The 13,341-nt window shown below is 34.8% G+C and overlaps 1 protein-coding gene across 1 annotated transcript in view; it reads right to left on the reverse strand.

The window, feature by feature from the left end:
- Positions 1-13,341, reverse strand: part of pdia7 (protein disulfide isomerase family A, member 7) — a 61,765-nt gene that overhangs the window by 26,183 nt on the left and 22,241 nt on the right. The window contains exons 3-7 of the mRNA XM_039766937.1: positions 12,889-13,006; positions 12,576-12,683; positions 7,516-7,645; positions 6,915-7,028; positions 3,876-4,001 (exon numbers count right to left, since the gene is read on the reverse strand). Coding sequence (XP_039622871.1) covers positions 3,876-4,001; positions 6,915-7,028; positions 7,516-7,645; positions 12,576-12,683; positions 12,889-13,006 — 596 coding nt within the window. The remainder of the gene's footprint in view (positions 1-3,875; positions 4,002-6,914; positions 7,029-7,515; positions 7,646-12,575; positions 12,684-12,888; positions 13,007-13,341) is intronic.

Consider the following 13,341-nt stretch of genomic DNA (forward strand, 5'->3'; position numbering starts at 1 on the left):
CCGCTATCTAAAAGATACACAGTTCAGATTTTGTCAATGGGCAACTTTTAATTGGCCCCAGTATGAGTTTGTGCATTTGTGTCCTTTGATGGACTAGAATCCTGTTTGTTCGATCGATCGATAGATAGATAGATATTTGGACAGAGACAACTTTTTTTTTTCTAATTTTCGTTCTGTACATTACCACAATGAATTTTAAATGAAACAACTCAGATACAGTTGAAGTGCAGACTTTCAGCTTTAATTCAGTGGGGTCAACAAAACGATTGCATAACAATGTGAGGGAACTAAAGCATTTTTTAGCACAATCTCTTCATTTCAGGGGCTCAAAAGTAATTGGACAAATTAAATAACTGGAAATAAAATGTTAATTTCTAATACTTGGTTGAAAACCCTTTGCTGGCAATTACAGCCTGAAGTCTTAAACTCATGGACATCAACAGATGCTGGGTTTCCTCCTTTTTAATGCTCTGCCAGGTCTTTAATGCAGTGGCTTTCAGTTGCTGTTTGTATGTGGGCCTTTCTGTCCAAAGTTTAGTCTTCAACAAGTGAAATGCATGCTCAATTGGTTTGAGATCAGGTGACTGACTTGGCCATTCAAGAATTTTCCACTTCTTTGCTTTAATAAACTCCTGGGTTGCTTCAGCTGTAATGTTTTGGGTCATTGTCCATATGTATCATGAAATGCCGCCCAATCAATTTGAATGCATTTAGCTGGATTTGAGCAGACAGTATGTCTCTGAACACCTCAGAATTCATTCGGCTGCTTCTGTCCTGTGTCCCATCATCAATAAACACTAGTGTCCCAGGGCCACTGGCAGCCATGCACGCCCAAGCCATCACACTGCCTCCACCGTGTTTTACAGATGGTGTGGTATGCTTTGGATAATGAGCTGTTCCATGCCTTCTCCATACTTTTTTCTTGCCATCATTTTTGAGGTTGATCTTGGTTTCATCTGTCCAAAGAATGGTTTTTCCAGAACTGTGCTGGCGTTTTTAGATGTTCTTTAGCAAAGTCCAATCTAGCCTTTCTATTCTTGAGGCTTATGAGTGGCTTGCACCTTGGGTCTCTTTATGGTAGACTTGGATATCGATACACCTACCCCCTGGAGAGTGTTATTCACTTGGTTGGCTGTTGTGAAGGGGTTTCTCTTCACCATGGAAATGATTCTGCGCGTGGACATCCAGGTCTTTTTGCGTTGCTGAGTTCACCAGAGCTTGCTTTCTTTCTCAGGATGTACCAAATTGTAGATTTTGCAACTTGTAATATTGTAGCAATTACTGGGATGGGTTTTTTCTGTTTTCACAGCTTAAGGATGGCTTCTTTCACCTGCATGAATAGCTCCTTTGACCGCATGTTGTCTGTTCACAGCAAAATCTTCCACATGCAAGCACCACACCTCAAATGAACTCCAGGTCTTTTGATCTACTAAATTGATAATGACATAACGACGGAGTTGCCCACACCTGTCCATGAAATAGCCTTTGAGTCAATTGTCCAATTACTTTTAAAGCCCCTGAAATGAAGAGACTGTGTTAAAAAAATGCTTTAGTTGCCTTACATTTTTATGCAATCATTTTATTCACCCACTGAATTAAAGCTGAAAGTCTGCACTTCAACTGCATCTGAGTTGTTTCATTTAAAATTCATTGTGTTAATGTACAGAACCAAAATTAGAAAAAAAGTTGTCTCTGTCCAAATATTTATGGACCCAACTGTGTGTGTGTGTGTGTGTGTGTGTGTATATGTATATATATATATATATATATACACACACACTGTACATACATACATATATATATATATATATATATATATATATATATATATATTATATTGCACCCTTTGGGGTGCGAGCAGCTGTTGCTGGGCGTGCCAGAATCCATCGAGGAAGAAAACAGAAAAACATTATTTGTACAAATTCTTAATTTATCTATCCATTCCTAAATAATTAAATAGGCAGGCTATTTCGCATCAGTGCAATACGAAGCTTGTTAAAACGGATGACTTCCGCTCTTACGTGAACGTAGTGTTGCGTGGGCATTATGAACTATCGTATCTATTCAAGTTCTATTTAAATTTTAAATATAAGTAATTTTTATTTAGTTGACAGAAATATCTTTGGTAGGAATGTAGGTTGAATTTAGTCATCATTGCATACATTTTTGTTCACCATAGAAATGTAAAGACTAAATTCAACCTACACTCCTACCAAAGAGATTTCTGTCGACTGAATAGAACCTACTTATATCCAAATAGAAGAATAGAACCTACTTATATCCAAATAGAACTTGAAAAGATATATTTTTTCGAATCTGTGCGCGCATTTTAGATCGACTTAACTCGCACTACAACGAGCCCCGTGCTATTGTGCTCTGGGATGCCTGCTTCAATAAGTCACCGTCACTTCGCTCTTACCTTTTTACCGTTCATTTAATCATGGGCCTGTCTACAGTTTTGTTTATTTTCAGGTTGTAATGTTCATTAAATTTACGTATCATCTGGTCCATTGGCAGACCGTGCATCTCACACCTAGGCCTTCAGTACAGTACAGTCTGAATTAACCTGCCCCTCAAAAACTAATTTATGATTATAAAACCATCGTAATGTGCAGAAATACAGTATAAAGAGCCGCTGCATCGCAGATAGATAACTGCTGTATCCACAATAAATACCTTTATTGAATAGACAAACCAGGGGTGAATAAGTTCCTTTCTACTGCAACCACAGCCGCGACACACATAAAAAACATCAATAATAACTCATGAACTTGCAATATTATTTAGGAAAATCGCAACATTTTACTCACCAAAAATTTGGATTATTTGTAAACAAAATCCATCTTCCTCTCTTTCCTCAAAAACAGTTCAATCACTCTGTCGTACGGATTATCCATGCGCCTCAGTTCCACCAAAAAGTCCCTTTCTATTGCCATCGAGGCTAATGCTAAAAATCGAACCTGCGGCTTCTATCCAATCAATGGGTCAGAATACGGCGATGTCGCCGTACGCCTGCTAGAGGGCCGTACTGACACCAACTCAAAATCTGATTGGTTGAAGCAACGGGTTAATTGACATTTATTCTGTGTTAGAGTGCCTGCACAACGGATTGTAAAGTCCGCTCTGCCTGGCAACAAACGATGGCTGAAATGTGATTGGTTAAATGCTTTAATACGAAAATACATGCCTGGAAGCAGCACAACCATCGGAAAAGCTATGAAAGGAAGCGTACAGACTATTTGGAATTATTTAATAAGTATTCATGGACAAAATATAATTAACATCAGTTTGTAATTCAGATATTTTTACTTATGAATATGCTAAGCACAGTCCTTCACCTGCGAATATTTACCTTATATGGGCAGGCACTCAATTACGTGGGAGGCGTGATAACGCAACACGCAACTCCGCCTCCCAGGGCCATCGAGCTGCAGTCTATTACAGTATATGGACGAAAAAATAGGTTCCAGTTATGACCATTACACATAGAATTTCGAAATGGAACCTGCCAAACTTTTGTAAGTAAGGTGTAAGGAATAAGCCTGCCAAATTTCAGCCTTCTACCTACACGGGAAGTTGGAGAATTAGTGATGAGTGAGTAAGTGAGTGAGTGAGTGAGTGAGAAAAGTTGCCTTTTATTAGTATAGATTTAATCATTTGAAAATATTATCCTGATATAAATAATTTGTACACAGAGCACAACAAATATCATCATTCACATGCAAACACTTTATCAAAAGCACGTACAAACAAATAAAAGTACCATTATTTCATGAAACCTCTCAAGTATTAAATACTTTATACCTTAAAACAAATGTCACAATAATTAAAATGAAAGTTGTAATTTATAGCTTATATTGTGAAATTTACTATACCTGTTTCTCCAATAGTTTGAGCCCTTGGGGTTGCGTACATAATCTATATTATAGAAAACCAGTAATATGTCTCTCCTCATCAGTTGTTCTTTGTTGCCACTAGTCATGTGTGGGCACATACCAAATCTAAAAATCAATAAAGTAATAGGTATCCAAGTTAAATTAGTCCAGTTTTAACTGGTAATAGGACTTTAAATAATAATAATATTCTCTCCATCACATATCCAGTTGTTAAAAAAATAAAAAATAAAAAAAAAAAACCTTTTGAAACAAAGAAAAAAAAATATGCCTTGACTGTGTGTCAAAATGGTCAAAATGAAAGCCCTGACAAAGCTGTAAAATGAGATTCCCAAATTTGCTAAATCCAATTTGGGTTCTGGGGGTTGGATGTGGAGACTGTAAGGTATTTTGACACTTTCAATATGACTTGTACATTTTAAAACAGGTGCATTAAGCAAATTCATTCTCAGACTGCTGCCAGGGTATGTGGTAATGGCAAGGATAAAGCAGCAATGCTCCAATAGTGTATTTGTGACACATATAAGCATAAAAAGATTTATGTGTCACCATTACAGCAAAATTGCTCTTATCGATTCACAAGTACATTTGTGACATTTTTTCCATTACCTCCTTCCTTTCATTTTAGCTAGGATTCATTCCTGTGTGATCAATCATGCTGATCATCAACATCCTTATTTTCACTCCACTTATACTTAATAGAACACCTTGTCCTCAGCAATCTGTTTTAATGCCTCTTTTGGAATTACCAGATGCTCCAAGGCAAGCTCAAAATCTAATCAGTGTGTCCTGGGCCAGCCACTAGATTATCTCCCAGTGGCTGATATCTTGTACACTATCCATGGAAGATGCCAAGGAGGTATTTAAATTGTGCACCTCAAACTAGCTCATCTTGATCAGGAGAAACAGTAATTTTTCTTTCAGTTCATCTGTATTGCTGAACTTCTCACTCTTCAAGGACAGTGAGTTCCACTATCCTGTGCAGGAATATCATTCCAACTGCTTTTACTCACAATCTCATTCTTTTGGTCACTACTCAGAGATTGTGATCATAGGCAACGATGGAGATGTATACTGACCAGCACATTGAAAGCTCATGTCCTAGTCTCCTACTTCACCACCACATGCATCATCCATAAAACTGCTCCAGGTGCACCTATTTGTTTGGAAATCTTACTGTCACCTCTTCACACACTCACGCACAAGACACCAAACCAAGGTAATTAAATTCCTTTACCAGAGGCATCTGTTCAACTCTCACCTGAGAATAAGGTCTTTGCTTTTCAGGGAAGGATCATTGGCCTTTTGTATAAATGGTGCGCTAAACACAAAAATGTTACGAATGCCTGTTTCCACGATCAATGAGATGTATAAAAACTAAACTTGCCGTAAAACTATGCACATTTTCACAACAGTCTTAGACAATGCGTGTGCAAGTTTTCCAAATGGTCGTCACCCAACATCAAAGCAGTGCTATTGCTTCTGTGTAGCTTCCCTTTTTTTTTTTTTAAGATTTGCATCAGTTATGCAGGATTTATGAAATACACTGAAATTAATTGTATAATAATATTTACAAATTTAAATTCACCTGATTGTAATAATTCTATAACAATATAATGGTGCACAGAATGGACAAACTATTCCAACTACCATAGCTGCTTTAGCTTAGAAGACATCGCAAATGGAAGAATTAGCACATTTATGGATTATGATGACTGGCATCAAGTCGTTTTCAATTTCCAACAGCTATCCTATTGGAGCTACTGTGTGCTGAACTGACACTGGCTTTACAAAGGTTGACTTTGAGAAATTGTGCTCTACCTGCTCCTCTGCAAGTTCTGTCCACTCTCAGGTGTTTAGCCACAGGACATTTTCAACATAAACTTGATGACTGATCAGGTATTTCACAAACATCACTGAGTCGCACCATGCCAGCTGTATAGGATGGTATTATCTGCTTGTCATCCAGATATATAAGATTTCCTTACACTGTGGTTGAATTGGGAAACATTAAAGTGCAATTTGAAGCAACGCCTAGTTTTCTAAATAAAATCTGAGGGGTCAACTGCACACACATTGCTATTGCAACTGCGCTGGACAAGTTATATCAGCCAGGGATGAATCACCAAAAGAATGAGCTAGCATTATATCATCTATAGCAGAAGAGCCTTTTTCCAAGTAGTGTGGCAAAAGGCAAGCAGTCCTTTTAAGGACATTATCAAATGTAGTCTACCCTTCATCAACTTGAACACATCTTCTCTTGCTTAACCTCCAGAACCAAAACTCCAATTTGCACAGAAATTAATATTACCTTCCATGTACCTAAAGAGTAGGCATAGAGCAAGGACAGAATGCTGATGATATTCACTGAGGATTATTGCTGTCTGAAGATCGGTAAAGTGCATATCCATACATTGCCTGTGCCTAATAAAATCTTAATTTGGGCTTTAAATCTACTAGTAGACAACAATCGTAAATACAATTTAGTGCTTGTCAATGTTAAAAAATGGCGATAGCCACATGAAATTTTTTTTTTTTTTACAGCTTTTACTGGTACTGTCACTTAAAGAAACAGAAAGCAAATATTGGTAACTAATGTACATTGTTGTGCTGTGTTGCATCTCCTATTTATATACTACATGTGTAAAATAAGCAAGGGTGAGTTTTGCCACTGTGCTATCTCAAGATGCAAAAAATTCAGTACATCCTCACAGGGTGAAATTATCACTCAGTTTTACCAAAGTACAGTATACTACTATGGGCTACAATAAATAATCATTAAGGTGTTATCATGCTGGTTCATGAAACATTTATAAAACAGCTAAATAAATACAATAAATATGATTGTTTCACAAAACACTTTTGCTAAATCAAGAGTATTTAAAGGTGAGCAATATGCAAATATTCATTAGAAAACGTAAATTACAAAAATAATGAATATCTAAAAAAAACTCTCCCTTTTCTTAGTTATATGAGGTTTTTGAAAAAAAATACAAGAGGAAAACATACTAAGATCCTTACATATTTTCATTAATGAAACTTCTAATACTGCTGGTGCTGATGGAGTCAGAGTACTGTGAAGTGCTTTCCTCAAATTTGTTACTGAGTCGTGGTGGCCTAAACAAAATAACACCTCTGGGAAAAAAAAAAAAGCATTAAAATAAACATCATCAAATAACAATATTAAAATATTTCCATAGAGATCAAGAATAACGTAACATTACAAATGTTAATGTTATAAGAAAGCTGTGACACATGCATTTTTGACAAAAACAATCTTCTTATTGTAAGATATCTAAAAGGTCTGTTCTACATTATCATCTAAAATTTTAATTCATGATTTATTCAGTGTCAAACAAAAAACACTGTAATCTTTCTTTGTGGGAAACAATCTGAAATAAATCAAATACATACCAAAGATAGTAAAATACAGTACAAATCATATAAAATGATTTTTTGACTAGATAAAGAGCTGAACAAACCTGAATCTATCTGAATGTATTTTAACTTGAATGAACATTTTTGTATTTATTCATTGCATTCAAATAGGTATACCCATGTCTATATGTAACATACAAAAAATACTGCAAAATACCACTGCTTTTTATATAGGAGCACTTACTCGCCCAGGATATTATGTGCTTCAAGTAGCTCTGGGATGCTAGTGTGAGCTAGTCTGTAGTGGTCTCGGAGTTCACTAGCAGCTTTCACGTACTCAGCAAGCTGTGCACTATCACTGCTAGAGAAGAATCCTATAAATAAAAGAAGTTTAAAAGGTGTAATTATGGAAATGAATACAATCTTAAAATATAAAGAAAAAACTTAAGTGCTAAACCACGTAATAAAAAAAAATCACCTAAGCATTCAACATAGGTTTTAAGTCTAATGATACTTTTTGTTTGAATGAGCCTTTGCCATCCTTCTATATAAAATCGCTTGGGATTGTCCTTCCGTCCCATGAGTGCTATGCAGGCGCGGAGTTTCACACACGCCCCGTCCATTTTGCAATGCATGATGGGATTTGTAGTTTCGTTTTTCCAGGTAAAAGATGATTTTCTACTCCAGACTGTGCGATATCTTCTTCTTCTTTCTTACTATATAAAAGCGGTAGGGATTGTCCTTCCGTCCCGTGAGTGGAAAGCGTAGTGGTATTCCGCTTATCACAGACTTACTACTTGCAGCTTGCGGGCAGCGACATGATGTGAGCAGAGTTCTGGTGCTCCCATCGTTCCCTTGCTTTTGTGTGCGATGCGCTGGAAAAATAGACAAAATTATGTCTCTGGAAATAATTAATGTTGATGGAGTACAAATGCCTCACCGCGTAGTAAATATCATGGGGGGTTCAAAAGGGCGACCTCAATATAGAAAAAAGTTTCAATTTCATCACAAAATAACAGAAACTACGAGTATTAAAGTAATACCGCTCAAATGCAATATACCCAAATTAATGAGTTTGTATAAAATATCAAATTGATCTACATATTGAATTGCCTTAAGAAGTGGTCAACTTAAAAGTCGGTAGCCTTAAAAGGCGGGTCAGCCTAGTTTGGCATAAATTGTTGTGGTTAATCTATACATTTATTTTGAAAACAAAATATCAAAAGAAGGTATTTATTTAATTCTCAAAAATAATTTTACTAGATCAGTTGGTGTTACATATAAATAAATGCTCATACTTTGGCTAAACGATCTATCAATCCAGGTTAATTAAAATTTTAAGAATGAACCAAAAGAAGAATATGGAAAGGACCATTCAAATTAGTAGCTTGAAGGTTATAGCTCTTAACTGCATCTTTACATGCATGTTGGGACATAACACGTCATTCTCAAACTGACTTCAGTTTAGAACAGACGGCAATAGCCAAACCAGGACAATACACCTTATAATGCCCATTCCTAAACATAACTAATTTAACAACATTACTAATTTAGACAGACTGGTTAAGGCAACACAGATATCTTTGAGTTTTGAGAGGAAAATCAGAGTATCCAAAGGGAAACCCATGCAAACATAGGGAGAGTGAGCAAACCCTACACTTGCAGCAAGTGGGCACAAAATTCAGACCCGACAAACTGGATCTGTGAGGTAGGCCACTGAGCACCATTCCTCTCGGGACTGGATCAGCGAAGTCAAAAATACAATATTTTCTGTATACATAAGACAATTTGGTTTGGAGACACAAAGACAACAATTAGACTAAATTTTAAAATGCTACCTTTTCTTTGTGGGTGTTTCTGCACATAACTTCTTCAAAACTTAAGAATAATGCCACTTTAATTGATGCATCTCTATGTAAGAACTCAGACAACTGGCTGGCTAACATTGCCAAAGCACCAACAGCAAACATAAAAGGAACAGTGAACCTATATAAAAAAGTCAATTTAAAATAAAATAAAAAAAGGTTGGCATACTACAGTATGCAATTAGGAAGAACTTGTACTTAATCAGCTAATGAAAACAAAAGAGTTCATTATCAGGGCAGGGGCAAGTATAACCACAATATATCACAATCTTCTGTTTGCGTATGACTCTGACAGCATAATTATTAAGGTCATTCCACTAAATACAAATATCTCTCATCAGCAGCAGCAAAAATAGAAGGGCTAAATTATAATTTCTTAAGCGACAGTTGTGTGCTGGAACAAAGCATTATGGACACGTGAGAATAAATGATAACATGACAAAAGAGGTAGCAAGGATGTTGAAATAAGATGTGGCCTAGCTCTTCACCTTACCATATTTATAGTCATGGCAAAAAAGGACTGGTGGGGTTTGAACTGGAATGCATAATTACAAGGTATTACAATAATTCATGGAATAGATTCTATGTTCCCTGATTTCATTAAAACTGTAGACTTAATTATATTTTGGTGGAGAGTTTTAACTTGAAGTTGTACAGAAGCCACAGAGAAGGAAAAAAAATATTAGGGACACAGTGAAGAACAAAAAAATCTATGTTTTGATTAAAGTCAAAATGTTAACTGAAATCTTGAAATTTCCACTTTAATCTCATTTATTTTGTTATTAAAGTAGAATGTTGTAAACTTCATCTTAAAATCAATGTTCAATTTACTAGAGTTTCTCAAACCCCATTGTAACTAATGTAGCACATTAAATGCTTTATATTAAAATTTCCTCGACCCAGTTGTTAATTGCCACATGCTTTTTAAATGGACTTCCTCTTGCACTGAGAGGAGCTGCAGGGAGCAATCACCATACAGAATACATTAACTTCATATTACAGCTCTCTGAACATTTAGAATACAAAAATAAATACTTAATATAATTTTCATAATGAAAAGCATTAAAGCATTTATTAAACATATGGGGGCACGGCAGTGCAGTCAGGGGGTCACATCCTATGTGTTTCCTGCCTGGAGTTTGTAAGTTTTCTGGATGGGTTTACTCTGTGTACTTTGGTTTTCTTCCAAAGGTAGGAAGGATGGGGAATTTGGTGATGCTAAATTGACTCTAGTGTATGTGTGTGTTCATACTTACCTTGCTAGGAGCTGGCACCCCGTCCAGGGATTGTTCCTGCCTCGCACATTAATTTCAGCAGCAGTACACAAAAATGGGCAAAATGCCTCTAAACTAAATTTACCGACAATTCCATAACCCAGAGAATGCAGTCATTGGGGTTTATCAGATTAATCAAAATGTGGAATCACCCAGACTGACTATCTCAATCTCTAAATGTAAACCTAATAATACTTTAAGTTAATGACTCCCTGGCACTTTGCTACACTGCCCTAACATTTATAAAGAGCACTGTTTTTGACTCAATATTATATGTGAACTTCATATAATGAAAATGCCAGTAATCACTTTTTCTTCAAAAAACACATTTAGTTCATATCTTAAATCTTCTTTTTTTCCCCAAGTAAGGGTCACTCAGTGGCAGATTAAATTCAAGCAGCAATAGAGATTACCAACCTACCAAAAATAGGTTTTGGTTAATGGATTGTAACTGAGAAAAAATTATATTCCAGTCAGGTTTCTGTTTTTGCAAATACTGTATGAGAAAAATGTTTCAGAAATTGTCAGATGGAAAAATTACATTGCTGCATATTGCACTAAGTATAACAAAGCTCTGTACAGACCTATATATATATTATTCCTTCAATATTATTTTCAGCAATACCAAAGCCGAAAATTCATAAACTCTCACCCTGTGGAGCAAGTTTAGTATTCATAGCAACAACTTTAAGAATGAATCTGACAATAAACTAGACAGCATAAGTCTAAGCACTCAGCTTTTAGGTCTCATAATACTATATGAAAACACATAAGTAATACAATGCACTAGATGATAACACACACATATAAAACAACTATACCACATTAGTAAATTTAATAACAAAGAAAAAAAATCTAAAATATAGCCAAACTATGAATGAAACCTAACATCTGTTCCTCACACAATTAGAAGTTAGAAAAGCCCATCAGTAGTAGCTGCAGCTACAAACTGACCACTGTTAGGACCTACATTAGTTTACTATTATTTTCAAACTTTTTAGAGAAAGTTGTAATGTTATATCTAAAACCAATTCTTCCCTTGAAAGCACAACCTTTCTGATAAATGTTGGTTTGAATTTGCCCCCAGCTATGGAATAGAAATATAAGTTATATAAGTTATATAAAAACACACCACTGTGAGATTTCTTTGGGCAAAAGGAGCTAACCTGCTGAAATTCATTGAAGGATATTGGCTCCATACAGAAGTGAAGACAGCATGACTCAGCAAAATGTTTATGAATGGGTAGTAAAGTTTAAGGCAGGAAGAAAAAGTGGCTTATGGGTAGTTCTAATGGACTTGAAGGCTATACTATGGGATTGCAACTTTGCTGAACAATTCGCCGTACAGAGATTTCTTTGGGCAGAAGGAGTGAAACCTGTTTTTGTGTGATTATATATATATACACATACATACATACATACATACATACATACATATATATACACACATATATACATACACATACATACATACATACACATATACATATATATATACATATATATATATATACACATATATATATATATATATATATATATATATATATATATATATACATATATATATATATATATATATATATATATATATATATATATATATATATATATATATATATATATATATATATATATATATATATATATATATATATATATATATATATATATATATATATATATATATATATATATATATATATATATACATATATATATATATATATATATATATATATATATATATACATATATATATACACATATATATATATATATACATATATATATATATATATACATATATATATATATATATATATATATATATATATATACATATATATATATATACACATACACATACAAACACACACAAACAAGTGATGTAGTAACTAAAGTAACTGCTAAACTGCATTTGGTTGATCTGCTTTAACACAGCCGAGTTAGATCAGGTGTTTTGTCACATTTGAGAAAAACAGAAAGCAAGTGTCAGATCAAGTTGCTTGATGCTATAGCTACTTTAATCAGAGTTTTTGTAATACGCTAGAAAGAAGTCATGCCAAAATCTGTTACATCTTATTAATTTGCAATCAAGAGATAACTACTGAATTGTGACATTGCTTTCATCGCCAATCACCATGTAATATAGGGTTACTTACCAACTATACTAGCATCATAATGGCTAATAAATTTTTCCAGATCCTTTGCAGTCTTCAGTTCTACAGAGCTGGGGCCAGCCTGTTTCTTCATGTGACTAACAATCCCATCTGTAAAACAATTATTAGCAATATATTTAAATAAACTTTGCTACTAAATAGTAAGTAATGACAAATAAAACTGTGTTTGGTAACATTATATTAAACTTTAACCTTTTTTCCAATTTACATTACAAATGTATTTATATTAGGGTAATATAGTGCAAAAGAATAATTTGCTGCCTTGTGTATGACAGCAGCTGTGAAAGGCACATACCTGCTGATCGAGGACCATCATATGCTGAAGACTCCTCTCCATTTCTAAAGATCTTTAGGGTTGGGTATCCATTCACACCAAACTTGGTACAAGTCTCAGAGTTTGCAGTGCAGTCCACCTGAATGTTCAGAAAATTAAACAATTATTTAAAATACACTACATTACTATGTCTTCATTGCAATCAAAATAATATGGCAAATTAACAAAAGGCTTGAAATTTGCTTTAGCTGCCCAATGTTTTATTTTACCTAAAGTTCCACAAGTACTGTATGTATGTATATGTAAGAATAGTAAGAGGACAGAGTCCTCTCTCTCTCTCTCAGATTTCTTCAGAGGACTCTGTCCTCTTACTATTCTTCCACATACATACAGTACATACACACACACACACACACACACACACACAGTGGTACCTTAAGGATACGAGTGCCCCAATGTATGAGTTTTTTGAGA

The sequence above is a fragment of the Polypterus senegalus genome, chromosome 1 (assembly GCF_016835505.1).
Source record: "Polypterus senegalus isolate Bchr_013 chromosome 1, ASM1683550v1, whole genome shotgun sequence".
NCBI lineage: Eukaryota > Metazoa > Chordata > Cladistia > Polypteriformes > Polypteridae > Polypterus > Polypterus senegalus.